General features: G+C 47.6%; 1 protein-coding gene and 1 long non-coding RNA gene across 12 annotated transcripts in view; one reads left to right on the plus strand and one right to left on the minus strand.

Moving 5' to 3' along the window:
* The first annotated feature begins 458 nt into the window (after positions 1 to 458).
* LOC146762257 (uncharacterized) lies at positions 459 to 908 on the plus strand. Its single transcript, XR_014933074.1, has 2 exons — positions 459 to 598; positions 797 to 908. It is a non-coding gene; the product is annotated as an uncharacterized LOC146762257 (long non-coding RNA).
* The window catches only part of FRMD4A (FERM domain containing 4A), a 326,160-nt gene continuing 301,009 nt past the window's right edge, over positions 538 to 25,688 (minus strand). For 7 of the 11 annotated variants that reach the window (XM_085512404.1, XM_015872977.3, XM_015873053.3 and 4 more), the window contains 9 exons: positions 18,604 to 18,737; positions 16,339 to 16,461; positions 12,863 to 13,091; positions 11,686 to 11,742; positions 11,229 to 11,466; positions 10,793 to 10,957; positions 8,695 to 9,554; positions 7,077 to 7,173; positions 538 to 3,899 (listed from right to left, as the gene is read on the minus strand). In XM_085512404.1, coding sequence (XP_085368530.1) covers positions 3,797 to 3,899; positions 7,077 to 7,173; positions 8,695 to 9,554; positions 10,793 to 10,957; positions 11,229 to 11,466; positions 11,686 to 11,742; positions 12,863 to 13,091; positions 16,339 to 16,461; positions 18,604 to 18,737 — 2,006 coding nt within the window. In that variant the 3' untranslated portion in view covers positions 538 to 3,796. Of the gene's footprint in view, positions 3,900 to 5,448; positions 5,521 to 7,076; positions 7,174 to 8,694; positions 9,555 to 10,792; positions 10,958 to 11,228; positions 11,467 to 11,685; positions 11,743 to 12,862; positions 13,092 to 16,338; positions 16,462 to 18,603; positions 18,738 to 25,688 lie in introns of all 11 variants that reach the window. The other 4 variants (XM_085512419.1, XM_015872657.3, XM_085512429.1 and 1 more) reach the window with 2 other exon arrangements.

A 25,688-nucleotide genomic window follows, 5' to 3' on the forward strand; every position in this document is an offset into this window, starting at 1 on the left:
GACTGCGCTCCAACCCTTAACAACGCCTCTTATCAAAACGAAGTGTGAGGATGAGTGGGTGTGGTGCAGCTGTCCAGCTGTTGGACAGGCATCACGGGGATGGCGTGTTTCAGTTTAGAGATTCAGACTTTTCCCCCCGGCCTCGTGCAGATGTTTATTTCTGATCAATCCTGCCTTAGCCGGAAATAACGCAATGTGATGGCGTGGGGTGAAATCATGCCTTCACTATCGAAATGTCAGGACTCCTGGCTGTGCAGTACAGCTCCCCACCCTTCTGATACCATGTTCTTGTTTATGCCTGTTGGTAGTTAAATGCCTTTAATTCCTTGTCTGTTCTTGGTGGGCTGCTTGACCCTTATCCTGGGGTTTGCTACAGCAGTTTGTCTCCCATGAATGACGCTGGATGAGGGTCAGCAGAGCAGCAGCTCCTGCATCCAGTCCAGCCTGCAGGCAGCCCGAGGGGTCTGACAAGGACTGACTGTGTTTGGGGGAGCTCAGCATGGAGGGATTCCTCGGGCCGAAAGGATCACGGCGAGGTTTCATTTTGAAAATGCTTTAATAAGGAAGTGTTGACAACACCGTTCTGCAAAATGTAAAGGTAACTATACAAATTCTTAATACAAAAAGAATAAATTAAAAGCAGATCTTTTGGAATTCTGCAACTTTTTCTACACCATACATAGCTTTTCCTTGATTACAGTTGAACAGATCCAGTAAAATCATTTTACATGCTCTAAAGTCAATTTCAGGAGAGACCTAATTATTTTTCCTTCTTTTTTCTTTTGTCTTAAACTAGAGAAGTCCATTTTACACAACCGGTAATAAAACTATTGACATGAATATATATGTCAAACTTTACATCTAGTTAACTAAGCAGTAACTTGGTCATCTGATAGCACCTGAATGGGGATCGGCTACGCCTGGAACTAAAACTAAGACAGAGTGAAAACAAAATTGGACTGATTCAACATTTCCAACACTCGACTGTATTATCACGGCGCTTAAAAGAAGAAACCCGGCCTGCAGCAGAGCACAGCACGGGGCCGTGCCGGGGCTGCTGCCCAACCACAGGGACCTGCAGACGGGGAGACTGAGAACGTAACAGCGGCTGCACGGCAGGCGGAGCCTTGAGAAGTAGAAAAGGAAAAGGAGGGGTTATGTTGGTAGTCAAGTGGTCGGATCTGACAGCAATGGATGCACCCCTCCGTGCTACGCTGAAAAGGCGTTAATCTGGTCTGATGAACATTTTATGTACACTCGCGTTTAATTGAATTGAGCTAAACAGTAAAACCTGTTTTACTTAAATCTGTCTTTACTACCAGACTGGCTGCTCACGTGGTGCCTCGATTGCAGAACAGAAAAGCAGAACACAAAGCAAAACCCAATCCAGTTCTCGGAAGCTCCTCCTCGACTCGAGCCTGTTTGCAATTCAGGCTGACTTAGAGTGTTTAGGGTTTGTTTTTCACCCCTAACTGCAGGGCTGCCACCTTTTAACCTTTGCTGCAAAACTGCAGGTCTGGCTTGGAGGAATTGCTGCTCCTGTAGTGCCCGGAGGCCCCGCAGTGCCGCTGTTGTTGAATTGTTTTTAATTAAAGGTACACAGAAAAAGAGTAATTAAAAATAAAAGCAATCAACCCAAAGCCACTTTAGTGGGGAAATTAAAAAGAAAACAGACAGTTGCTCAGAGCCCCTAAAAAAAAAACCTCCATGGGCTCATCTGCTGCTTAATTTGGTCCCTATTTAAATCCTTTCACTTTAGCTACGTAATCTTAGCAGCGCGTCGCTGGTCAGCGCCGTCTCCCATCCACCTACAAATCCAATTAGGAGTTGAAGCCAATTCCAGTGCTCAGCAGCCCAAAGCACAGGGAGGAGTGTGGCAGAGCAGCCCCACCGCTGACTGCAGGCAGCAGAGCTGCAGGCGCAGGCCCGGGGCTGAAGCAAACATCCCCCCGATGCGCGATGGGGAAAGGAATTCACACGAGCAGCTCGCGTTCGTATTTAGAAACCCCACCATCTTTCCCAGTCTAATTACAAAGAACCCCTTCTCTTTTAAAGCCTGGAATGCAGTTTTCCAGCAATCCTAATGCTGAAAGGTGTGGCAGCCCCCAAGTCACAGTGTTTCATGTTGAACGTTTCGCCCTACTCGGTCTGGTAGACGCTGTTGTTATCCTTGGAACACGCACACGCACTTGCACTTCTGTTTTGTATTCAACTAAAGCTAACTCCAGTTTCTGCTTTTCACAAAGTAACCCCCTCCAGCCATTTCTGTAATGCCTTTCCCATAGGAAATCATCGTTTGCACGTGCAGATGGGGAACGGCTGGGTGCCCCCCCCATCTAGTGGCAATAAAAACAGCATAGCACCGCAATGAAGACTAGACGTGCCAGCTTCAACATCCACCGAGATTGTGCACTTGTTCATTACAAAAGTGTCTTTGAGGCCTTTGAAAGTTCCATGGCTTGACGTGTGTAAAGCATTGCTCAAAGGTAAGTGTGTAAACTTGCAGCTCCTTCCATGACTCCTCCCGTCCAGTTCTTTGTGGTAGTAGCAGGCAGCTCCTGCTCACGCTGAACGCCTCGTTAGGTGATTTCTCTTTCATGTGGTTGCTTTCCATGTGAAATTCTTGCTTGGTCTGCTGCTTGCTGAGCCCAAAAGCTGCTCCCATGCTTCCTGACAGACCGGTTCTCCCAGCCAGCGTTGCACGCTGGTGATGAGCCCTTTGCTACACTGGTGCTAACGAAGGTAAGATAATTGGACAGATATGTTAATGCGGCTTTACCGTGTCAATCAGATCGTGATGTGCTTTCCCTTTGATTTGACCTCGGCGCTTTGTGCAGAGATAGGTTAGAATTCATTGGCTGCATCTCCTTGTAGAAAGGTTTTCTGGTGATTTTTATCTTCCTCAGAGTGTGAGAAAGCCAACAGCACAACCCTCAGCTCTGTGTGTTGGTAGGCAGCAGCTTTGCCAGCCGCAGAGATGCTGTGAGGAGCAGTTCTTGCCTCTGCTGTAGATAATGCCTTTGTACACCTCATTTGTCCAGTCCGATAGTAGCTTGTAGATGCTGTGATACCAACCCAGACCTCCAGAGTGTTTTCAGTGCGTGGGGTTCTGTTTGGATGGGCTCAAAGCAAAGAAGGAAATAATGCTGCTTTGCAGGAGGTGGTTGTGTCTGCCATTGAGCTGAACAAGAGATGCTCTTGTAGCGAGGACTCGCTGAACAAACTCCTCCCGTTGACACTGGTTGGGTGACTTTGGCAGCGCTGATCTGACCGCGAGACTCTTACGCGTATTTGAAGTGAGAGGATTTGACTTCTTTTTTTTTTTTCATAAAAGAACAACTTTCAGTAATTCTCAGCCTCTGTACCAATTTGTGTTCCAGCCCCCCCCACCAATTAATACTCTGTTGGATCAGACTGCAGGTCATGGAAATCTGACTGCCGTTACATGCCACAGAACAGTAAGATCTGATGTAAGCCTGGACAGGCTCCTGTTGTTTATAAAGAAGAAAATCATTTTTTCCATTGCCAGCTGCTGAGATGGCTGCTCAACGCACCCGCTGTGCTGCAGGCTCTGCAGGGCTCTGTGCTGGGCTGGCAACGGGACGCGCTGCCGTCCTGCATGGTCATGGTGGACGTCTCGGGGCCAATGCTCTGTAATGTCATCTTGAATTGCATCGTGAGAAAAGTGCTTAGAGTTGAAGCTGGTGCTGGGTGACAGTGCATCTGGGTAAGGCAAATGAGAGGCAGTGAGGTGATCTCAGAATGGCATTGATGTGATTAACTTGAGGTCAGGGGTTCACACTAGAGTCCCAGGCTTGGCTTTTTCCTGTCCATACCACTGGACATCTGCTAATTCTGGATAGAGGGGAGAATCCAGGAAACAGCTATCATTGTAAGTCCTGCAGGAGAAAGGAAACTTTTGTTAGGACGATGAGAACTGCTGGAGAGTTCAACCATGGGCACAAAACATGGCATTACGAACAGTCCCACTCCCTGCAGCAACCTGGAGGCTGAGCTCAGAAGGGATTTTCAGGATGCTGAAGAGCTCCTGGCAATAACACCCAGTGGGAAGGGGGAGGGTCAGGGCGGCCTCTTGTAGCACCTCACGGACTGTCCTTGGGATTTCTGCTCTGGGCAGAGGCTCTGCATCACCAGCAGTCCCGGGGTTACGTGGCTGTCTGGGGCTGAGGCAGCAAAACCTGGTGATGTGTGAAAGGGCGTCAAGTATGCTATGGAAAGGCCCATGTTTTGTCATATATAGCCTGGTCTTGGGGTGTCTTCCTTGACAAGCTACAGTTTCTTTTGCTGCCTGGCTTTTTGTTTGCTTGCACTTGGCAGATGAGGGACTTGATGGGCATTTGCCATTTACCTTAAGGCTCATGTCAGGGTCAGCTCCTGGCTCAGTCCACTGAGCTCCTTGCCAGAAGAAATCACTGAGGTGAGTCTTGTTTTTTGCAAAATGGCTTCTCTATCTGCATAGCAACATTCAGAATTGATCTCTCTCTCTTTTTCATCTGACTTCCAAATTACAGACTGTTTGGAGCCCAGAAGTAGGAAATGCACTTTGCTTCCTGTGGGATTCTCTCTCCCTGCCCTCTCTCAGGACTGAGCTCACATTGATGCAGCCCAGCAGTTCCTGCCTCCTCTCTCCTGTTTTCCACCTGGTTTCCTTGGGACTGATATCTGGGAGGAACCTGAGCGAGGCCACGACCCGGCTGCACATTAAAGAGCCTTTTGTTTGCCAGCTCTCTGCTGGAATACGGAGGTTTATGGGTTATCTCTAGAAAGCCGGCCTCGAAATACTCAACAGATGCCAGTTGTGAATGGCCGTGGATTCAAATGAGAGTGTCAGGCGCTGACTGCAGTTTAATTAAAACAGAACAATTCTAAGGGTTTTTTGTTCCCTCCACCCTTCCCCCTCCGCCTTCCCACAGGAACTGGGCCAGGGTTGCTCCGCACTCCGTGAAGCTTCACTGCTTGCCGACAGCCTGCACAGCTCTGCAGCACGAATGGAGCAGTGAGGGGCACTGGGTGCCATGGCTGTAGCGCTGCTGGGGCTCTGCCCAGCTCCCCAAAGCCCCCACCCAGCCGTGCTCATCTCCCCACTGTGCTCTGCCCACACTGCTTTGAGACGTCCCTGTGCCCGTTCAGCCTTTGCAGGAACGCTCACAGCAGTGGCTGGCCCCTGGCCCACTCATGCTGAGGAAGGAGTCCTCTTTCACTGGGGAAAGCACAACAGCCACAAATGTGCTGAAAAGGCACAGAGAGGGCTCCGAGCTGCGTTCCAGTTGTTATTCCAAGGACTGAAAGAAGCCTTGTTGCCAAATGGGCACACAATCACACAGCTGCTCCTCGGGGACAGTGGGATGCCGCTTATTCGCATTGTGTTTGTGGAACGTGGGACTATAGGGCAGAAGGATGAAAGAACAAAACATCCCCTTACTATACCTCTATTCATCAGTACTTTGGTGGGTTGGAGACTGAGACTCATCCATAGTGGGTGAGTTGTCTGTTGCTTCTCTGAACAAAGGAGAGCAAAAAAGGAGGAAAGAGGAGAGAGGAAATGTTAAAGAAAAGAAATGACACAGACATTGTTATGAGCTTATTAATCCAGTGGGGAAACAAGCTGATGAATCATCTTCAGAAAGAAGAGTTAGTGACACAAAAACATGTCAGGGAGAACTGTAAATCTTTTCCTTCACACAGGGAGGGAACAACCTGTTCCTGTGATGGGGGAGTTTGTGTTGTGCTGCTGATGGCAAACTTTGTCCTCCGCCTCTACCATATTTACACGAGTGCTTGGGGCTGTGCTCAGGCATGAAACAAGCACTGATTTGCTTCCAGTTCCTTCTGCGCTGGTTGTTGGTACACAGACTAAGTTCTGAATATAGATAACTTCACGTTCACCAGCTAAGAACGTGCCTTGATGGTGTTTTGCTGTGAGAGCAGAAATTTACCTCAACTAAGAAAAGCTGGGATTTTGGAAGCAGAGTCCTCAGCTGGCTGCTCACCACTTCTACTCCTGATTATCATAGAGATACTCGGAGGATTTGGGATTGGGATGGAGACAGACACAAAGATGTGAGTCTAGATTAAAACCGTTAATAGTGGAAATTCCAGCATGCAGTCACTACAGCTGCCATTTTGCCAATATTAACGATCCCTGACTTCTTGTGAAATGGACCCTGGAAAATACTAAAGCTGGAGGCAAACACAAAGACAGTGTGAGGCTGGATGTCAAACGTGTGAATTTAAAATTCAAAGAAGGCACAAGAGGTTTGTGGTTACAGTTCCCCTCATCTCCATTTCAAAGGGCAGTCGCAAATGGAGCTGGAGTACAACCAGAGGTCAGACTTGGTCATAGGTGACCAAAGAAATTAAAGAGGATGAGATTTTCCAGTGGCTGCACAGTGAGATGTTTACAGAGTTAACTCTCCCAGTCCCTACTCACAGCTCAGGGGACCGTATCTGTTTCCTTATTCCAGGGCCGATGGGATTTCGAGACCGCTGGCTGGAAACTTTCGAGTGTTGTTCACCAAACCCAACTTAATTGTAAAAATCTGGGGCACGCCGAGTTAGATGGGATCTGGAAATGATCCTTATTTCGTGTGACAGGGTAGAATTACAGCAGATTGTTAGAGAATACCCAGTGGAGCTTGCAAAAGGCTTTTTGTTTGCTCCTTGAATTCCTGGCCTCACAAGGAGGTGTGCCCAAGAACCCAATTACTATATTTACATGAATAATGGCTACCTGCACATAATGACTCACTCACGCTTTGGTGAAGCACGTTAAGTTTGTGGTAGCTGAAAAAAGCTGCACTTAATAGACATTAAGTCACATTACTGGGGAAAACCTTGTAGTAAAATGTGGTTGATGCACACACGAATATGGTAGGCACCTCATCTTGCCTTGACAACCAGAGGTCTTAGTCTGGACAGCTGGCATCTGGAAAGCGTTCCCTGTACCTGTGCTCTCCCTTTGCCTTGTGCTGGGAGGCTCTTCCTGAGGCTCGCAAGCTTTCAGCTTCCTGCACTGAATGAGATGAATCCTCTCACCCGATCCCAATGACACTCACCCAGTCTGCCATGCAAGAATGTGGTGGGGACTGCCCGGCGGCGTGGCTGCAAGTTCACTCGATGGTGTTGAACTCCTCTGGCTGTGAGGTAAGGCAGCTGAAAAACAATGAAAGGGTGGAGAAAAAGAGCTGGTGAGGTGAGGGCACAAAGGTCAGGGTGGTTCAGACCTTCAGCTGATCGGACCAGCAGAAACATGTCCAGCTGTGAGTAAACACAGCCAGGGAGTCAGAACTCAACCAGCTTGAATAGGAGCAGCCAGCTTGGTACTGATGCTGCTACGTGTCATGGGCTGCATCAATCTTCAGCTCTGCAGGAATGCTGTTTCAGCCCTGCCTGTGAAATACAGCATCTCTCCCAGCATGAGAGCTGACTTGTTTTCCTCCTGTCACCATTATCTGGACAGTAGAACCTGGCTGTACGTCTCCATGAGACCTCAGGCCATCTCCTGCTGTGTGAGAACACAGGAGATGCTCCATTTCCTGAGGAATCCGGGCTGGTACTGGCAAGAGCCTGGACAGGTACACTGACTGCTTCATGTGCAAAGCAGGAAGACAGCTTTAAAGATTACAAGAGCTAACACTGCCCCTCACTGTGCATTGGTAATAAAGTTAGGTTTGGCATTGCTGACCCCAGTACTATGGGCCCTGACTTTAATGAAGCAAGAAGCGAGATGACAGACTAAAAGTCTAACACTGGCAGTGGTTCCCAGGGGGATTCGTCACTGAGGGTCCAGCAAAGAAATCCAACTCACCCATCTTCCCTTCTCATGTCTTTGCAGTATTCACTCTCCAAATTTAATACCTGCCCAGAAGTACAATCCTCTTTAAAGGACAGTGTGAAGTCCAGTAGATACATCGACTACAAACAATCAGCTCAATGAGAGGTGTTTCTACCCGGCATCCCCTTCTGTGCTGTCCATCGTGTGCTCAAGGCTATGAGGTGCTTGGGCAGTGGTGTAAGGCAAAAGGAAAGGAAGGGAAAAGCAGCACAGATTCTGATTAACCAGCTCTCTCATCTCCACTGGGCCTGGTCCAGGTTTTTAGCGTGCCCTTGATACTTACAGATTGGACAGTCCGATGGTGACTGATGGCCAGTAACTATTTCACCTTGGTGTGTTTTGTAACTCTTCGGGTTAATTTATTTGGCTGTTTTCTTACTGTTGAATATTAACAGCACAGAGATGTGCAAAGCTCTACATGACAGATATATTACCGCACAAACTCAAGCACTGAGTTTCAGAATATTATCAGCACAGTTACTGGAATTACATGGGAAAACCACGTATCAGCAGTGCACAGAAATGTCATCGTGCAAACATTTTTGCAGGGCTGGGACACTGTCCCCACTTAACTCTTAACCTTCCTTGTGCCTTTAATGATTCACCAGAGCACACAGTTCTCCTGGATGGCACCGAGGCCCTGTGTGCTCCATTGGTCCCCTTGCTGTGCTTACTGAGAGTGATGACATTGTGGTTTCTCTGAGTTCAACCAAAAACCCACTGCACGCAGAGGAAACGCTCAGCAAAGGCATGGCTTTGGTTTCCTCCCTGTCTTCTAGGCTTGGCATAAAAACAGGCTGCATGAAACCCCTGGCCCCTCACCCAGGACTGGCTCTCACCTGATGTTGCTTTACACATCTGAGGCATTCTCGTGACCCTGCTGTGCGCCACAAAAGTGCTTTGCGAAGATGTGCTGTACTGGGAGCTGCTGTCCGAGGAAGTGGAGCTCGTGTGCGAGAGGCGGCTGTGCTCCTTGTGGGAGGCTGTGGACCGCTGGTACCAGAGCCGCAGCTCATCCGACACGGCAGTCCTACCCGAGCCCTTCTCATGGCCCTCCCTGCCCAGAGATGGAGTCCTTATGATTTGGGAGCGGGAGGGGGTGAGTCGAACAGAATCCGCTTCATCCCCATGCCAGTTCTCCTTAAACATCCCCCCCGCTGTGTAGGAGTTGGAGGTTTTGAATTGTGCTTTCACGCTGTAATGTCCCTCCTGGTCGTTCTCTAGGCTGCGCACCACCACGGGTGTGGAGCTGCCCTCAATGTACAGGGGATACTCTTTGATCCTGTACTGGGAAGAGGGTTGGCTCTGGCTGTGCAGGTAGACCCGGTGGTGCCCTGTTCCATTCCTCGCAGCCAGGTTGGGCATGCTCCCTGAATTGGAAGAGACCAGGTTGCCTGCTGATTTGTGCCTCTGCCTCTGCCTCTCTCTGGCTTTCGATGGGGAGTCCTCTGCCAGGGTGGAGTAGTTGGGGTTCATCTGAGCAGGGTAGTAATGCTCAGAGCTGGAATGGCTGGTGCAGGATGAGCAGTCGTCCATGGGGTCAGAGCCGTTACTGCTACGAGTCCTTGGGGTGTAGAAATCGGGGCTCCCTGTCTCATTTTCTGAGCCGAGGAGCTTGCCTTGTGACTCCAAACTGGAGCTCCGGTGTCTAAAGTGCTGAGCTAGGCTGTGCAGTCTGGTCGGGCTGATGTCTACTGACCTGCAGGTACCAGGAAAACATTCAAGTTGGTAAGTCACAAAGAGAAAACACTTCTCCCCTTCTGTGCACAAGTTCATTCTCACTGGAAAGGGAATTTGTGGGCATCTCCTCTAGTACTGCATGGGGCTGCTGGCTGCAGAGCAACATATTTCCCTGCTGTTGGGTTTGGGACAATTAGGTCCAGGTCCAGCTCCTATCCATTCTCCCTGCTGGTACTATTCACTTTACAAGCCCAATTCTTCTGTGGCTTGCCAGGATGGGAAAGACCCAACACAAAGGACAAAAACTGGTGACCTCATGGTGGAGCCATGGTAGAGCTATTTGGATCAGCACCATCCTGATACTACCAGGTTTACTTTGCTCTGCCAAATCCCATCACCTCAATGGTGGGATTCCCTTACAAGTGGCACGTGAATCCCCTGCACAGGTACAATTCAACTTGTACCTTTTCTCAAATTAGTGACAGAGATAGAAGGACAGATTGCCCATATTTAGCCCAAAACACAGTAACTCCACCCTTTGAAAAAGTCACCTCTGTGAAGCAGCTGCATTTTACTGGGGCCCAGCCATGGGTTACATGTATAAGACCGTCAGTGGGTGACTGCCCTTCAGGCATCCACCCAGAATCACAAATTTACAAGGCTTGATTCATGGCCAAGCCTGGGTGGTCTCAATCAAATCACCACTACGATTTGAAGTCCTTCCTGTCAACCCTGGGATAATGTCACTGTCACCTGGATCCTTGGGTGAATTGCTTTGTTTGGCCTCTCTCCGCTTGAGAGCACAAACATAAAAACATTTTATATGCCACCATGAGAGAGTACTTCTACCTAACATTCTGTATCAAAAATGAAACAGTATGTTATCTCCAGCTGCAGCCAGAAAGGACTTGACTTTACTGCAGTTTAGCACTATCATCACATCTCTTCTAAAAGTTGTGTGTGGTTTATAGGGCCTATAAACATTAAGTGGGATGAGGAGTTCCAGTAGAAGAAAACCTTCATTACTCTGAGGGGGGAGGCAAGGGGCAAGATCATGTTTAACTGAAGTGATTTCAGTATCTTGGTTCAGGAGAGATTCTCTGATAGCAAAACGGCTCAAGCATCTGGTATGAAAAGGCCTTGTTTGTGTCCTTTTCTGAATGGGGAATTAATGAATGTCCTGGGGAATGGATAAAGCAAAGCACAGTTATTCCAGGGCAAGCAAAGTGAGCTCATTGTGGAGCTGGGAGAACTTACCGTGTGGAGTGGACGTAGTGAGGACTGCGTACCCGTAGATCCGGTGTCGAGGGCATGCTGGACTGGGAGTTCCAGTGGGGAAGGCTCCGGATGGGGCTGTTCTGCAGGGAGCTGCTCCCTCCTGCCTCAGCACAGCTCCCAGTGCTGGGGAACCGCTTGTGATTGCTGCAGAACAAACACCTGCCTTCAGTTCCTGGGAAGGAATTTGGGGAAGGGGCTCCCTGCCTTATTCCAGGTCTCAGGCATGTGCCTGTGATCTCAGAGTGAGTGGGGGTCAGATGCTGCTCTGAGTCACGCCATGTGAATGCAGCCTGCTTTTTATCACATCTATATTACCCCCAAAGCCTGAATGTCTCCTTTTGGTAAGAGATGGTTGTGTAACGATTCACAGACATCTCAATGTCTGTGTGATAGGGACTGGAGATAGCTGGCTCACCTGGAATGACTGTGTGAAGAGCGTTTCTTGACCTTCTCATAGGGTTCATCCAAGGATGACTCGCTCCACATCTTGGGTTTGATGGGGGACTTGTCATAGTCATTGCGGTGGTAATGCATTTGGCGGAGGCCTTCCAGTGATTGTGGAGGCGGAGGCCTGTTGTGCAAGGGTGGCCGAGGTGGGAGTCCTTTGTGTGGGGACTGGAGAGGGGATATCGTGCTGGTGACCTGAGAATCCTCTGTCAAGAGAAGAAGGGAAAGAGGTGATGGCTATGTGACCTTCAGTTCTAGCCCTACTCCAGGGGACACCTTGCTCGCAGGCAAGAATGTTTTTGGTACTAGCAAGTTTGAGCGGATCATTACAAAGAACAGGCCCCCCATTTTGAGCATCAATCAGGAATTCACACATCCCTCCCCATTTCCTTCCTGCCCTCTAGAACATACAACAGCCAACATACCATCCTCAAGAACAAGGGCATCTGAGAGGGAGCTGTCTTCACTGGCAATGTTTCCTTCTGAAGAGAAGAAAAAGATGGTCAGAAGGTCACGAGAATCACATTGACCAAATAGTGAACTGTGCCATGATCTTCCTCAACCAAATCTTGGCCTTAAGCAGTCACCCACACCTTCCTCCTCTCAAAACCATGAGACAATGATATTCCTACAAACAACTGCCTCAGCCCACTCAGTCTGAGGGCAGAGCTGCAGGCCAGGCCTCTTGCTAGCAGGCTGCCTTTCAAGGAGCTGCTAACTCTTTTTCAGTTAATGGGGATTAAGGCTGAGTCACAACAGTGAGCTGAGATCCCCAGCAGATGTAAAATGGCAACCAGCCAGCAGGCAGATTTGTATCTGCTGAAGATCTTGGGCCTTAAGACCCACACTAGGTACCAGTTCTGTGTAATTTGGGGAAAAGCTTTCTGAGCATCCTCTGTAACAGCAGATGCAGAAGCTCTCATGTTTGTGGCATGCATGAGCTGCCTCCCCCATCTGTGTCCTTACAGCTGTCTGTCATACCTGCCTGTACCATGACTTGGTACTCAGGTCAAAAATACAGCAGCTCTAATCTCAGTTCCTGCTACAAAGGCACAGAGAAAGCTCCGTAAGTCAAAGAGAAAGGGCAAACTCAGCAAGGGAGAAAGAACCACAACAGAAAGTTAATGGATTTCATGAAAAACCAATCAACGACCCAGTAAACCATAAAGTGCCCTGAGAAATACACTGTAAAAATATAAAAAGAAAAAAGCATTTGAACACAGCAATAACTCTGCCATCACTCTGATTTTACAGATGCCTTTCAGCTAGAGAGCTCACCCCAATCTGCTGACGTTAATTACATTTATATAGCACTACAAAGGTGAACAAAGGAGTCACAGTCTGCTTTCCTGATATCCTTATAATCTACAGCATGACACTGTCTTGTGCTGTGAGCCAGCACATCCCTACCACACAACACAGATCCCAGATGCCCATCTGACAGAACACTGGCACAGAGAGGATAACCCAATTTCAGTGCCTTTAAGACATGGGAGACAAGAGGGGGAGCAGAAACTCATATGTCAAATATGAGAAGGCAAAAATATTGCTTCCTGACCTCCGTGTACTCTTGCAGTGCTGTGGGTGCTGCACCCCACTTACCATCTATGATCAAGGAAGCTCTCTGGGTTGGCTTCTTCCCAGATTTGATTCGATACTCATTAATGGCGTTTTCGATCTCCTGCAGTTTCTTCAGTGCATTCAGGTAGGACGTCTTCCTCTGTTTCTTCAGCTTCTTGCTGACGTTTGGGTCACTCGCCAGGCGCCGGGCAGCCTCTGTGATCTGGGACTGAATGGCAAACTCCCTCTCCAGGCGTTCCAGCTCTGCCTCCTGGGAAAAGGCAAAAGATTCTGGCTGCCACCAAACTCTTGGCTCCGCTATAGGGAAGCTCCCCCTGAGTCTGGCCGCTGGTCTCCAGTGAAGGCAATCAGGAAATCATCCACCAACTGGCTGCCCCAAGGGGTGGAGGATGCCCTGACCCCAGAGACAGACAAGGTCAGGTTGGATGGGGCTCTGAGCAACCTGACCTAGCTGTAGGTGTCCCTGTTCACTGCAGGAGTGATGGACTAGATGATCTTTAGAGGTCTGTTCCATTTCAAACGATTCTATGCTTCTACGATTCTATGCTGCTTCCCTCATCCCAGGGCCTCCCTAAGCAGACCCACCTCACCTCCCTCTGCCCACATGAATGCCTGGCAGCACAGCTGGTGGAAGGCACAACCCACACACTGATGATGTGAGTGCTTCAGCCCCAGCTCTGCCGTGCTGTCTGCCTTTTCATACAGCTGGCCCAGTTCAGTGGTGCTCTACCAGCGACTCATTCAACTTTCTACATCCACCTCCTACTCATTCCCTTTCCCTATTTCCTTGCTCCATATTTGAACCTTATTTGATAGCAGTGTTATAGCAAGCTATAAATTCAAAGGCATTTGTTTTGTGTAGTGAATTTGACTACCTTGAAGTTTTTGGTGTTCATCATCATCAGTTTTTGTGTTTGTTTGCACCACACACTTGGGGAAAAGCCAAGCTCTTCTACTTCCAGTAAACTGTGGGTGTTCAGATCACACTGACAGACACACAGCCATGGAGATCCCCATTACACAAACTCACATCCTTTCTCTCCATTTAGTAGCGGTGGATGCTGCAAGAACGGATGCTGTGGGAATTAATCAAACTGAAATTGTTCTCTGAAGTTTTTATTCTGGGCTTTTGGCTTGAAAACACTTCCCAGAGTCGGGAACTCCAGACCACGTAGATATGGTTACCAAGAACTACAGTAGAAACCTATTCTGCAGTCTGTGCCCTGATGAAGCTCTTATTTTAAAGTTATCAGGAGTTCAGTGCAAGCTGTCGTTTCAAGCCTTCCCAGATTCAGTTCTAAATCATTCACCGCATCTAAGAGAACAACAACTTAATTTTCTTCCCAGCCCTAACAGTCTATTTTTCATTCAGTGAGGCCCCTATGAATAAAGCCTCAGAAAATGTGGACTATCACCTGCTTTCAGAGGGAAGTGCCTCGCTTCAGGTCCTTGTCATAGTTGGTAATTTCAGCCTCGGATTTATGGGACTGGAGGAGAATTTCACCTTTGTTTTAAATTGAGTTTCTAGTGCTTGAGCTTGTTGAAAAGCACATGAAAATCAACACTGGCCTCTCTGAACTTTCTCAAACTGGCAGCCAAGTAAACACAGCCCAACATTATTCTTCGAGAACAGAAATTTATGGTTTTCAACACAGTCCTAAAGTTTGACAGATGAAAAAGGGGATAGAGAAAAGCTGACTTGGCGTGTTTGGATTGCTGGTGCCAAAAGGCAGAGTGCCTGCACTGGGGTGGAACTGCTTTACCTTCGTGCTTTTCCCACTGCTCAGCCTAGCTTTGCACTGCAGAGATTCCTAACAGAGTGCCCCCAAAAACTGCGTAACAGAAATGAAGAACTGGGGAAATGAGGGATCAGGTTTTAACAGAGCAGCCAACAGACTGCAGGGCTTCTAGGAGGAACTGAGTTAAGCCGTGCTTCCCTTTGAAAAGCTTAATTAAATGTGCTAGTTCATGAATATTTGACTTTGGTGGAATTCCTCTCCCAGGCTCCATTGAGAACAAAACTAAAGAGCTCCAGCTGTTTATTTTTTTTTTCAGCAGAAGAAAAAACGCCAACAGAACGACCAACAGTTAATTCCCTGGCTGAACTGCGCCTTAAACCACACAGTAACACCAGATCCAGACTCTCCTCTTACAGAAATGAAAAAGAAACTCAAAACTGGGATATACACAAGTGTCTTGAGACAAATGTGTCCCTGCAGACAATGGCTCTTCTGTGAATCTGGGCCCGCCTTACAGCTGCTGCAGGCCTGTTTTCACAGCCACGGTTCAGGGCACTGACCCAGCGCATTGTGAGAGCAAGGGAAAAGAACAAACACTCCCTAGCAAACTTGGAAAAAAACATAAATCCAGCTCCCTATAGGTAGGGACGGAGCCTCTTTTGTTTAAGGACTGGGGAGGTAAATGCTTTTATCTTGCTATTGCAGGGCTAAGATGTGTAATTGTGATGCTTTTCTTTCCTTCTAGGGGAGATCTGAGCTCAGATCACTGCTGAAGCAGAAAGCAGGCTGCTGTTTGTGGTAACAAGGCAGGGTAGCAGCAGGGCTCAGATGGCTTTCCATGTGCTCCCTACTCACACAGGTCATTACAGTTGGTCACCATGGCTATTCCTGTTGCTTCCAGTAAAGCCAATGCTGAGCCCTGAGGGTTTAACCTTTCCTCTGGACCAAGACAAGCAATCCCCTCTCTGCTTCTCTTTTCTGAAGGCAATGAACAAAAAATATATATCATAGAATCACCAAGGTTGGAAAAGACCTCCAAGATCATCCAGTGCAATCATCCATCTTCTTCTCACCAGTATCTCCCAATGAACCGTGTCCCTCAGTGCCACATCTATGTGTTTCTTGAACACCTCCAGGGACAGTGACTCCCCCACCTCCCTGGGCAGCCCCTTTCTAGCACTTGACCACACTTTCAGAGAAGTTTTTCCTAATGTCCAACCTGAAGCTCCCATGGTGCAACTTAAGGCCATTCCCTTTTGCCCTGCCACTGTTAGCTAGGCCAACCTGCACCTCACCACAGTCACACTGCAGGCAGTTGTAGAGAGCAATAAGGTCTTCCCTGAGCCTCCTCCTCCCCAGACTGAACAATTCTAGTTCCCTCAGCCACTCCCCACAAGACTTGTGCTCCAGACCCTTCACAGCTCCACTGTCTTCCTCTGAACAAGCTCCATGGCCTCCGTATCTTTCTTGTAGCAAGGAGCCCCAAACTGAACACAGTACTCAAGGAGCAGCCTCACCTGAACTGAATACAGAGGGATGATCACTTCCCTGTTCCTGCTGGGAACACTGTTTCTGCTATAAGCCCTGATGCCATTGGCCCTACTGACTACCTGGACACACTGCCAGCTCATAAAAAAGGCACTGTGACCAACTACAGGGATTTAAAACAGGAAGATTATGGCTTCTATGCCATGTACACCAGATGTGGAAGCAACCAGAAGTGGGAACACGCAGCTGGAAGAGAAGGTCAAATCTCACCTCTCCCTTAGGCAGGATTTTCTGCTCATCCAGTTTAAAGGCAGTTCCTATTCTTCTCCTTACAATGGGTGGCTCCTCCCCAGGATCCAGGGGATATTCTCGTGGCAGCTTTCCTGTGAGCTCCTGCAAGCAGAAACACTGTTAGACACCTGGGAAACGCTGCAGCAGAGTCCTGGCATGTGCAAAGCACACTGCTGCTCCTGAATTGTGACTTTAAAATGACAGGCGGTCATTAACACCAGATTCAGCTCAGGCTGATAAACACACACAGCACCCAGCCCTGAGAATGTGGTCCAGGCTCTGTTGCTGAGGGTGGGGAAAGTTATTTTAACCTGAGCATGAATAGAGATTCTGTGGCCTGCCCAGCACAGGTTTGTAGGTGGTGCCCAGCCCTTGGGGCTTGGGGCTGAACAGATTGCAGCACGCACACTTTCATCTCTGCTACAGGGTGAGCAGGAAAAGAAGAGCTTCTCTCTTCTGGGCTACTTCTGCAAGGGAGATGACACACCTGAAGCCTTCACTGCGCCAGCAAGTCCCAGTGGCAACAGCCATGCAGGTTATGACCTGCACAAAGAACGTTCCCACCTGATTCATGATGTGTCTGAGAGGAATGCAGCGCAAATAGTCACTAAAACCAGTGCCTGGTACCTCATTACCTGTCTGATAACACTTAATGTATCAGAGACCCTTCCAAGGCCAGGTGATGTCATGGGCAGCTTTGGAGCAATATTAGATGATGCTTTGTCAGACTGATGGGTTATTTGCAAAGATTTGTTCAAAATCTGAAACAATCCACCCCTAGAACTGAGAAATACCTGGAGCACAGGAAGCCAACATGGAAGGTAATGCTTGTCATTGTGTGGTTGGTTTTTGGGGAGTACAGAATATAGTCCTGCATATCTGAATTAAAGGCATTCAAATGCCAACAGAAAAATACAAGAGCCTCACTCTGAGAACAGCTCAACTCCTTGTACTCAAAAGTCTCCCCATGAAGGACAAAAGGCTTTTGTGTTCTTTAGCATCAGCCTTGAGAGGATCCAGCTGGCAGAGTAACCTAAATCATCTGAATCCCAAAGAACAGCAGCTGACCTCAATGTGAGAGCACAGCTCAGCCCCTGCCTGCCCTGGCCTCTCCCCCACTCCCTAATGGGGTTTTCCTTTCTACTATTTTCAGGTCACTAGGAAACAAGGGTCTGGCCTTTTCAGATCCTTCCTCTAAGCACTTCCCAGCAAAATGGGACTGTAGCACAGTTCTGTGCAGATGTGCACAGCTCCTTTTGCAAGAGGCGCTGTTGAAGCATCTCATGTGTCCCATTCTGAGTTGCCCTTTCAGCCCTGTGGAGTTCTTTCAGCTTTTCTTCTGTAATGTATTCACCCTGCTTCAATGGGGCTCTACACACTGCATCAAGACACAGATTCATGTACCTGTTCCTGAGGATATCTTCTTTATAACCATGAACTTAATACAAAGCAGGGCAGAAGGGAAAGGGTTAATGTCTTCTGTAAAAGCAACAAAACTGGAGCAGAACAAAATGAACATGGGCTACCACGCAGCTTCCATAAACTGAGAAGTATTCACAGGCACAGGCCTGAAATGTAATCTGAATTAATAAGTAACTGGAGAGGTGATGGCCTAAGGTAACCTGATGCCACTGCTGTGAATGGCTCTGGCCATGCTTATTTGATTATGCCCCCACTTTTAACCCCTTTTTCCCCCTCGGTTCACCTCCTTCTCCCTGTGTTTGGGCCATTCCCACAGCAAAGCAGACAGGACTAAAGGCAGCCTGAGAGGAAATGCTTCCAGCTGCAGGCTGCTGATGGATGAGCTGTAGGGTTGCAAGACTGGGTCAAACCCCAAGCGTCCATCAACTGCCTCTGTCAGATCATCCAGAGAAAGAAATAACACTTTTTAACAGCTCTCAAGGCACTGACAGATGGGCTCAGGCCAACCCTATTGCAGCACACTGAGGAAATAGCTCCCTTCTGCTGGCCCTATGCCTCAGTGAGGCACGGTGTTATTGCACAGCATTTGTGGCTGCACTGAGGATGGGGCTGGGGTTAAAGTGAAGGCACTGGGCTGTGAACTCTTGTAACTGTGGCACAAGCAAACCTTCCTTTCTGTGCATGAGACCTAAGCAGTAGCTAGCTTAGGATAGTAAAGTCCTGGATGTCATCCTTCCGATGACTGCCACCTCCAAACAAAAAGCACGCTATAAGAATACACAAGCAACAAGTGTTAAGAGCTATAAAAGATCCACTGCCTACCGCTTCTCGGAGACACAGTTTCTTCAGCTCTTCCAATCGTTGGCGCAGCGTCTCTTCCAAGGCTTCTTGCCTGGATTTCAGTGCAGCCAGCATGTCTTTCTTGGCAGATTGAGAACTATCCGACTCTTGGGAACCTGTCAAGAAACAATGACTTCACTATGGCAGCTGACAGCAGAACACACATCTGGGATGCCTGTAATTGTACCAAAGCCTGGATGTGGTCTGTGCAGAAAGAAATCAGGCTACGATACGAAGCAGGTGTTACACAGTCATGTTTGTTTACAGCAAATTCTTAATGCTTAAACTAACAGAGTGAGACCGGACAGAGGAATAGACGAAGATGTTCGTTATCCAGAAAAAATAAAAGCTGCAAAATTATTCTTGTAGACATCCTAAAAAATAATAATACTAAAAATCATTCCCATGAAACTTCCCACCAGCAAATAACAGCACGCTTCACAAAGCCCTGGAGAAGCGTTTTAGGGAGAGTAAGCCTAGGAGAAAGCATTTTACAGTGCAGATGGCTTCTTTAAGGGCTGTAATTACTCTAGTAGTAAACATTTAATTCAATCCACTTAAAGAGTCTGCTTTACAAAAAGAAACAAAAACCAACAGAGTAATGGAATAAAATTAGCTAGCCAGATTCCTGTAAAAAGCACACTACGCTGTAAAACAAAACCAAATAACAACCCTCAGGTCTTTCCAGGATAGTAGCTGCTGCTTGGGAAGAGGTAGGTCAGAATATTTGAACTGGGTGTCCAAGTGGTTTGACTCTTCTAGTGGCGATTACCCAGCAACTTCCACCAACATCCATGTGTATCTCTTGGTACAAATCCAGGATTAAGTCAGACTCCTGATCAGAGGTCATGACACAATTCATAACTTCAGCTCTTTAGGGAAACTTATTCATGGGATTCCTGACTTTCCATCTGTTTGTTTGGGATGATACATCAGTTTCCTATCCAGCTTCTTGCATCTCAAAAAAGAAGGAGCTTTGGTTGCATATAGTTGTAAGTCCCCAAGTTGAGTGGCTGACCTTTTAAGATGTGGTTAGCATTTACTCTCTTTAATGCATCTCTGGGCTTGGACATGAGTTTATGATGAACTTGTGAATTTGCCTGCATATCAGGCATCTGAGGTGCCTTCCACAGGGTGGTGGATATGACACATGATGTGAGACAAACTGTTGAATTGGCAGCTGGATACTCTCATCTAAACATAGGTAAGCAAGACACCTGTGTTTAGACAGCTGGATTGTGACCAGCTCTTCAGGGACTTCTTGTGGAGGTAGGTTTGAGCCTACAGAGAAAATGTGACACAGCAATGACTTCAAGAGGGTTCCTTCAGGTCCTCAGTGTCCCCCCCCATGTCAGTACTTGGCGTCCAAGGGTGACTCTGGGGTTGTCCCCCCACCTCTCTCGAGCAACGGCACAGAGAAAGCAGGAGTGAAATACAAAGTGATGCTACATCAAGGTCTCTGTGTAGGATGGGAGTGAAGGGTTGCGTCTAGATGCATTTGCAGGTTGGCCTCTGAGCACACAGTGAAGATGTTCAGCAAAAGCTTGCTGAGCGTTGCTGCCATTTCACAGAGCTCTAGAAGGAAAGTGGGAACAACTCTTTGTTTTGGCAGCGAACCAGTTATGAAATTTGTGCTTTCAGCTTCATCTTTCATTGCTAATATTCCTGCAGACTGTTAAAGCAAACCCAAAAGAGGTTCAAGGCAGCCCGTGCCATGAAATAGCTCTGCAATGGCCCAGAGGGAGCAGAAAATCTCACAGATCTTTTCCATCACCATTTTTTGCAGTCTTCATACAGGATGACAGCTGGCGCTTATTCTGCAAAGTGCCACCTTCCATTTGTTATAACATTTATTGGGCTGTCCTGGAGCAGAAAAGGTGAAAAAGGGGTCACTGAGGGTTAGCCAGGTTGGGCATCGCTGGGCAGAGAAGAACAATTTCACAGCAATGTGTCTGTTTAGTTGCTCTGGTCACTCTCATTTCATACGGGTTTGTTTGCAGCCACAGAGCAATAAAACTGTGAATACATCTGCACTGCAATAACTTCACAGGATCTTCTAGAGGAGCCTGTATTTACACTGGCAGGGGAAGCCCTTTCTAGCATTTAGTAATTCTTAATAGCAACCCTGGTGAGCAGTTCTAGCACAGTTGAACTGCTTTATTTCTTCACTTAATTGCCAACAATCTGCTGAGTCCTGGTAAAAGAAGTTGCTCATGATTCCAGCAGATGTTTCAACCTCACTTTTTTTCTCTTTTTCTTTCTTTTTCCCTTTTAGGACAACCTCAATGATCTATGTTTTCCTTTCAACTGCTCTTCCTTTTTCCTTCCTCTCTCTCTGCTCCCTACCTCCATACCAGGCTCCGATTTATTTTTAAAAGCTGTTCATTTTTGCACTGCTGGTTGCCAGAGCAGCTACAAAGATGCTGAAACATTTAAAAACACATGAATAGTCGAAGTGCTGCCCAGACGCCTGATTTGGGGAGTGCTGACAAGAAGGAAATGAACAGCTTCTGCCTGAGCTGGTACGGACCCAAATCAAGCACAGACAGTTCAAGGCATCTGCCCCAGCTGCGCTGACCCTGCCTGAGAACCACACAGCCTCAACCCTGATGTGATCAATGGGCAATGTCAACTAAATGCACATTTGGACACTTTTCTCACTGCTCCCTGAACGCAAAGGGTTTTGGGGAGATCCGGGAGTCACAGAATCATGGAATCATTAAGGTTGGAAAAGACCACTAAGATCATATCATCATCACCATCAACCCATCCCCACCATTCCCACTAACCATGGCCCTCAGTGCCACATCGACACGTTTCTTGAACACCACCAGACAAAGTGACTCCATCACCTCACTGGGCAGCCTGTGCCAATACCTCACCATTCTTTCTGAGAACAATTTTCTTCCTAATATCCAACCCAAACCTCCCCTGGTTACCTGGGAGAAGAGGCCAACTCCCATCTTGCTACAGAACTTCTTGAAGAGAAGGCCTGGGCTGGGGTTTCTGTCTGAACAAAGTGAAGTGGTTTGGGTTTATTATTGGATTTTTGAGGTTAGATACTCTGTTTATTCTCACAGGTAAAAAAGAGAATCAAACCAGAGTGAGATGTCTGCAAAGACACACAGAACAGCACTCTTTCTACCACTAGGCTGCTTGCAGCTCCCATCAGAAGCTCTTCATTTATAAAGATATATTAATCCAGCCTCAAGCAAGGCTGTGGCCACAGACCCACTTCTAAACCCTGTGGTAACTGACCCCAAAATGTCAGAACAAATCAGAAGACCATAAAAACAATCAAAGAAATAATTAAAGACCAGCACAAACCAAACCAACCAAGCAGATACTACCTTACATCAGCCTTATTAAATACGATGCTCACTGAGTCACAGCTCCCAGTGCATCATCAATGGAGAAAAATCAGCCTGAAAAAGAACAGTCCTGTTTGTATAGCTCCTGGCTCCTCAGCACACAGGGTGGAACATAGGTCTCGGTGACTGGAACATTCATAATATCCTATTAATTTGTGGATGTGCTACACAACTTCTGATAGCCACTTGGCCTCTCTACGTGACTTCTTCCAGCAACATTCAGAAGAACACAAGCTATGAAATGGGGAGAATATGGTCCTCCCTGCTCAACTCACTCCTCCAGCAGAATACACTGCTCAGTTTCTTCACTAGAGTCAATGGACTGGTATTAGGAGATTCACGGTGCCATTGACAGGGACACACACCAACTCACATACTCAGTGGGTCTGACTAAGGTCTGCTGTGCTTATCCAGGTTTGCAGAGTTAACAGGTGTCTGCTCCAAGTCAAGCTTTGCTTTATACCTTATGAAATACAAGGAGACCAGCAACATGAGGCAGAGTTTTGGAGGTTAAAGCCCTACCAGTGACTCACTGTCTCTAATTTATTCTCTAACCTATTGCAGTGGGGTGGCATCAGTTTGGAAAAGGGTAAATGTGAATGATGAAAATGAATGAGGAAGATAAACAGAATGCTGAAGAGCAGAAGGAACTGAGGCCTGGTTCTGTTATCTGTGAGGGGAAAAGGTGGCCAAGAAGCAAGGCAGGAGAATTGAGATATCTCTTTCCTATTTTGTGAGTCTCCTCCAACAAAAACACATCTAAATATGGCAATCTCTCCACGCTACATCCTGTTGGCTTCAGTTTGCTGGCATTTCATCCAGATCCCCATAGCAAGCTGTCCCCTGAGCAGGGAGCCCCTCATTTGCTCCATGCCAGAGCCTGGGCTGACTCACCGCACCAGGATGTCAGCATGCAGCAGCCAGCAACCTCAGACGGTTACTCTCTCCCAGCTCTGCCAGACACATAGGATATCCTGTGCAGCATGCAGGAGCCCAGCTGGTGCAGCTCAGCACAGGATGTGATCTGACATCCTGCGGGCAGCTCACGGGCTGTGCTGGGGGCTGTTTGGGTGCTGGTTATCTGTTCCAACACTCATCATCAGCTCGGCACTGCTAGGACATAGTCCTGCTGGATGGATCAGCAAGGGCCATGTCCAGTCTACATGTTGTGGCATTTGTGAATGCAAACAGGTCCACATACAGGAAACCTCTGCTGCTGCTGGAGGAGCAGGGCCCAGGGGCCTCTGTCACACCTGCTGAGTTAAAGCAGAGATTTTCCTCTGTGGCTTCTCCTCAGCCCAGTGAAATGAGAGGAAAAGAAGTAAAGGCCTTAAGTTGTGTCAGGGAAGGTTCACACTGGATATTAGGAACAATTTCTTCTTGGACTAGATAATCAGAGGCCATTTACAATCATGCTGATTTTATGATTCTATTTTATGAAAGAGGCAGTTTGCAGTTCAGGCCAACAATAACCCAGCAACAACAGGATTCCTTGCTAGCTAGGAGCACTGCAAAGCTCTTATTGCGTGGACTGCTTCCTGTAAGAAAAAAAATCCACAGTAGACCTTGCTTGATTTCATCCCAATAATTATCTGCTGGTTTTGATCACAGGTCATGCCAGTCTGAAAGCAGAGCTTTCATTCATGAGAAAATCTTGCTTTACATTCTCAGAGATGGCTCACAAGATCCCTGAGCTAAATCCTCGCAGCTCTCTATTTTGAGCAGTCCCTTCAAAGCTGAAATAAGGATAAAACTTAGAACTACAGTGGATGATGCTGAGGGCCTGGGAAATACAGAGGAGCTCAGGCTTTCGTCCTGAATTGCTATGATCGCAGGAAGTCACTGCTCCAGCAGAAAGCTCCATTACCTCTCTGCTGTGTCTTGAGACTGTAAGTGATGCAAGGCAGCGACTACAATGTGGTGCACAGGAAGATTTTGGCTAGTGAGTGTGACAGCTGTAAACAACAGCCATTATTTCCTTGCAGTCTTGCTGCAAATCCAGGGGAAACATGTCAACTTTGGCATGTTCCAAACAGCAGGGACATAGCAGTGACATGGCAGGGACAGCCCCTTGCTGAAAAGGAGGAGTACGATGAAGAGAGGAAATTCCTACAAGTGATTTCCAGGAAAAAAGGGCAGAGAACAGCAGCAAAGTGCAGGCAGGAACAGCAAACAGATTCAGCTGTGCCCTGGTGATTTTAAGTCACTCAGGTTATTTATAGTATGAAAATCCACTGTGGCCACTTAATCATTCGCAGTTATTCTCTCCAACACACAGGCTGTACCACGATAACCCACCATTGTTGTGACTTTGTGCCGATAATGTCGGCACAATGGGAGGAAACACAAGGGCTGGGATGGAGCCAGTGACTGTGTCCAGCAGGACAAGCAGTGAATGCCCCATCCCATGCAGTTGGGTAGGGCTGGGTCACTCTGCCATCCAGGCTTGAGTGAAGGAGCTCATGGAGCAGAGGAATCTGGGTGACCATCCAGGGCCTGCAATACTCTGGGATCTGCCCTCTGATGGCAGATGGCTTCTCTCTACTCTTCCCTACCTACAGAAATGTGCTTCTATCTCCAAAAGGCACATAAGACCTGCAAGCCATGCAATGCTCCTTAACACTTTAGGATCCTGCCTCCACAGCTGGTAGGACCTAGAAGGCAACTGAATATAGGACCACGAAGTGAAACATGCCTGCCTGGTCCACTGACAACACCTCAAACAAGACAACAGTTTTGCACAGTCCTAGTTAAGCACATAGATTTGATCCACCTACACAGGTCAGAAGAAATCACTCATTTGAGCAGTGGCAAAGCTGCATCGGCCTGGTTGTTACTGCTCTTCTACTGAGTCTCAGCCAAATTGTGTTTGAGGAGAGAGCAAAAAAAACAAACAATGAAAGTAAAGGTAGCTGGTCATTTGGGATTCCTGACTGTACAGCCCTGCTCAGGTGCTGGCCTCACAAGAGCTTTTCTGGGCCTGATTTATTGCTGTCTTTCACTTTGTTGCTGCTCTTTCCCATTGTGAGAGCAGAAGCAGAGCTCCATGTTTTGTTTTTTTTTTCCAGGAAGGCTAAAAGTTAGTGTATAAACATGAAAACAGGATTACTACCAAGCAGCTTTCACAAAATTGGGAATGGTGCCCGGGAGGCTGAGATCTTGTAAAGACCTTAAGAACTTCCTTGGGGTACTTAACATTATTTACTTTCCTCTAGGAAACCTGGAAAAAAATGCCAAAGAGCTCCGATAACCTAACACAAGTCTGGGTGCTGCTCAGCTACTGCATCGCCCCCTGAGTGATGGGAGGTACAGATGGTGAATTGTGTGCTGTGTCAGGAAGACCTAAGGAGCAGAAAGGCATCTCTGTTCGAAGGCAAGGCAAGGAATTGCACAGCAAGCAAATCCAGAGCTCAGGAGGTGTTGAGCATTTTAACCCCTTGCTTGACATTTTCCAGGCAGGAGAAGGTGGATTGGATTTTATGAGACATGAAGGATGTACAGTGATGAAAAGCTGATCTACTGCATCAAGGTGAGTGAAGTTTTAAAGTGTGTGCATTCTTAGATGGACTCTCCCCTTGGCAAGCACAGGAAGGTTATTCTTTGCTGTTACACACCTCATCACAATTGATTTCGATAACTTGATGTAACACTTAGCAAAGGACATTTAATTGACTGGAACTGTTAATTATACTGATA

The sequence above is a fragment of the Coturnix japonica genome, chromosome 1, assembly GCF_054131305.1.
Source record: "Coturnix japonica strain WE chromosome 1, WE-NBRP24, whole genome shotgun sequence".
Lineage (NCBI taxonomy): Eukaryota > Metazoa > Chordata > Aves > Galliformes > Phasianidae > Coturnix > Coturnix japonica.